General features: G+C 51.2%; 1 protein-coding gene across 1 annotated transcript; it reads left to right on the forward strand.

The window, feature by feature from the left end:
- The first annotated feature begins 783 nt into the window (after positions 1-783).
- Positions 784-2,022, forward strand: LOC119514342 (SPOC domain-containing protein 1-like). The gene has a single exon (XM_037810057.1). It carries the CDS (start codon positions 790-792, stop codon positions 2,020-2,022), a length of 1,233 nt encoding a protein of 410 aa, XP_037665985.1. The 5' UTR covers positions 784-789.
- The last annotated feature ends 1,942 nt before the right edge of the window (positions 2,023-3,964 follow it).

Genomic DNA, 3,964 nt, shown 5'->3' on the forward strand with positions numbered 1-3,964 from the left:
GAGAGTGGCTGTGCGGGTAGGGGCCCGGTGGGGTGGGGTGGGGTGGGCTGGTTGTCCCCGCCAGGCCTCGGAACCTGGGTGGGATGTCCATCGGAACAGGACCCCGGTGAGAGGGGCAGGGGAGGGAGGAAGGGAATTAGCCCCATTCGGTGCCTGCTGGGTACAGAGTGGTTTAGAGCTCGACTTGAAGTTGAGGGAAGAAGCTGGGCGTCTCCACTTCTTACCTGTGTGTCCTTGGGCAAGTCTCTTAATGTCTCTGAATCTGTCTCCTCACCTGGGGTTGCAGCATGAAATGAAATAATGCACCTAAGTAAGTCATCGATAAATGGTACCTGTTATTCTGTTTTCTCCTTTCAGAGTGGGAACTCTCAGCGATGGGAAGACTTTAAAGGTGGCTGTAGCTCAACCTGTTTTGGAGGCAGCGCTCTGGTCCCTCACCCCTGGGTGTTGGCCGGGTCCTGCTGGGGTGCTTACGTCACTGGGTGTTGTCTGCCTGTGGCCCCCAGGCCTCAAGAGCCAGCAGGGCCTGGGGTATGGCCTGGCAGGGAGGCGGCCCCCCACGTCCCAGTGGCCTGGTGTGTCCCGAGGGGGCTGGCAGGTCAGACCCTCAGTGAGGTTTCTTCTGCCTCTGTCTGCACACAGGGTTCTGCTTTTAGCTCCTGTCAGTGAACAGACATGTCCCAAGAAAGGGCCACAGGGGGCTCCAGCGCAGAAGACAGTGCTCTAGGTATCCTTTGCAGCTGTGCACTTTTCCAGCAGGACATGGAAGGAGCCAGCTCGGTGACAGGCATGATGGTGGACCTGCCAGAGCCTAGCCCAGGGGCCCAAATTTGGACTAGAAGCAAGAAGAGGGTCCTCAGGGAAGAGGCCCATCAGGGCACCAGCTCCCAGGCTGAGGGTGCTGCAGGGGCCAGCCAGGGGGCTCAGGGCTCTGGCACCGAGGCCCATTTGGGGGTCCTGGAGCTGCCAGCTGTGAGCCAGAGCCAGGATGCAATTCCTGACCCCAGGCTCCACCTCCGGGTTTCCTCCAAAAGACTCCAGATTTCTCTGCAGGACATCTTAGCTGAAAGCTGGTCCAGGAATCTTTGTAGCGTGTCTGTGAGTCTCCCAGAGAGAGCTCTAGTTGGCAGGGAGAGGCCGGCAGGGGTGGACGAGGCCGGCGGCCCCAGGCCCAGAGAAGCCAGAGAAGAAGGGATGAGTTCTCTAGGGTGTGATGGAAGAAGCCCCACCCTCAGCAAGGGGGAGCCCCCTGAAAAGGGCCTGCTGTCCTCTCCAGACTCAGCCACTGCAGAGCCAAGAAAGAAAAGCAGGATGTGTGGGGCCCTTTCTGAGGGTGGGGAGGGGATTGGTGGTCAGAGCCCTGGTGGGGACAGCCCCCAGTCTGTGGGAGGACCCCCCGAAGACGCTAACATGGAGTCCTTGGGAGGCCCCCACAGTCCTCTCTCTCCCACTTGCTCTGGGCCTGGAGATCCAAGTGGAAGTTGGGTGACCAGTGCCCTGCCCACTGTGGGGAATGGGGCCTGGCCAGGCAGCCCCCGAGGCCCTGTCAGGCTCCTCCTGCCCAGTGCAGGGGAGTCTGTCTGTCTGGCCCCACGGGATCCTCCACAGAGCCCTGCGCCATGCTGGGGAGTGTGTGGAGAGGCTTCTGCAGAGCAGCCAGAAGCTGAGAACACCCTAGGGGCTGGCAGTGACCGTGGCCTTGCCCGTTCACACAGCCAGGAGGAGCTGGGGGTCGAGGCTCAGCCAGTGTCCAGGGGCAGGTGGGGACCGGGACCCCCTGCGGCTTCGGACACCCAGGCCAGCTCCCTAGAGCCCTTGGCCAGCCTCAGCTGCCCCCCGGAGCCTGTAGCCAGCAAGGCCCGCTCAGGCCCTTTCAGGGGAATATCTAAATGGACAAAGAAGTTGAGGAGGGGCCCAGCGCCCGATGCCCAGGCACGAGGCACAGACAGAAGCTCAGGCAACTCCAGCCAGGACCGGTCAGAGGAGTCCAGCTCAGGAGACTGCCCTAAACTGGTAAGCTGAGCCTGAGAAGTTTGGATAGGATGGGCCAGTCCATTTCTTGGCAGTGCAACTTAACAGAGCTAAGATGGATGGGCTTTTAATGAGCATTGTCCCTCATGCCCATTTTGTAGATGAGTACACAGAAACCGATCAAGGTCAGGAAGGAGAAAATAAACTACATTTTCTGAACTCCTGTGAGGGGCTCATTATCTTTTAGAGTCGGTGGGTCCTGGATTCAAATGTTACCTCTGCCCACTTCCTTGCTGAATGGCTTTGGGATGCTATTTAAACCTCTACATTTCCCCATCTACGAAAAGGGAATGCTGATGCAAACCTGATTGAGTTGTTTTAAGGATTAAATGGGATTATGTGTAAGATAGTCTGTCTAGCACAGCATAAGGCACAAGGTAAAGTGCTTAATTCATGTGAAATTTGCTTTTCCTGTAGTATTAATGTGAGCGCTATAAGATAGGCGTTAGCCCCATATTCCAGAGGGAAAACTGAGCCTCAGGGAGGTTAACAAACTTCTCCTAGTTTACACAGCTGTGGAGTTAGTACCAGCCATATTCCCTATATCCATTGTTTCTCCTTCTGCTGTTCTTTACTTATAATAATTATTATTTTATTAATAATCATAGCTAACATTTATACACCAAAGGAAGAAGATGGCTCTACTTGTTTTTAGTGTATATTTCTCACATAGTTGAATTTTTGCCACATTTATTGAATATGTATAATTTTCTGGGCACTTTTGATTTAATCCTTACATGAAGCCCAGAGAGGTAAGGTAATGGGCCCAACATCACACAACTGGTAAATGACAGAGCCAGGATACAAACCAGGCAGCCTGTCTTGACAGCTTGCTGCACTGGCTGGTGGTGAAGCTTCCATGTTATTATTACAGTGGAAATAGCATGTAGCTTTCTGAATATGTGCTGGGTACTGTACCACGTGCATTGTCTTCAGTCCTTGTTACAACCTTATGAGATCAATACTGTTGCTACATACTCGTTTTACTGATGTGAACACTGAGGCTCAGAGAAGTGAAATGACTCGTTCAAGGTCAAACAGCAAATAAGTAGTAGAGCTGGAATAGCCTGTACAATTTACCACCCTTTGGTACTATAATTGCATTGAAATGTTATTACATTGTCTTTGTAAACATCACTCAAAAACATTGATTTTTTTTTTAAATAAAAGGGAATATATTTTTTTCACAGAAAATAAAAAAGAAGATAAAAATCCCCCATAATGCCACATCCAGAGCTACCTCTTGGTGACCTTTTGGTATACATCCTTTTCCTATGTATATGCACTAGAAATGGGATCATATGTATCTAATTTTATAACTGCTTTTTTTGGGCACTTTAAATTTTTTCACACGAAATTGTTAGCACAGAATGAGGAAGTCCCTATGCCACCCCTGCCCTAAGCTTGCTCTTCCTCCGGAGATAACCCCTGTTAGTGGTTAGGGCCCTTCCACTTCTCTTTTTATGAACTGATGTAAACATACGAACATCTGTACATCAAGCCTTTTTTATATATAAATAGGCTCATATGATCCCTTATTGTTCTGGGAATGCATTTTATTTATATTTTAGGCTCTATAGTATTTGTGTATCTTTCCAAGTCTGTACATATTGTTCGTCCGAGCCTGTGCTTTCCCTGAACCCTGCGTCACAGCTGTCATAGACGTATTTTTCCCAGCCGTAGAGCACCAAAAGGACCAGAGGATGGGCTGTGACTTCCTTTTCTCATTTCCGACTGCTGTAGCTCAGGCTGACGGACTGGCAGTCTGTCCTGGCTTTGCCACTCTCTGAGTGACCTAGGCCAGTGGCACTACCGTTGAGAGTGTAATATCCTCACCTGCAGAATGGGGGTATGAAAAGTACTCATCTCTCTGGGTGGTGGTGAGGAGAAATGAGGTGACGTGTCTGGCATTTAGCACAGTGACTGGTACAAG

Source organism: Choloepus didactylus, chromosome 2, assembly GCF_015220235.1.
Source record: "Choloepus didactylus isolate mChoDid1 chromosome 2, mChoDid1.pri, whole genome shotgun sequence".
NCBI classification, from domain to species: Eukaryota; Metazoa; Chordata; class Mammalia; order Pilosa; family Megalonychidae; genus Choloepus; species Choloepus didactylus.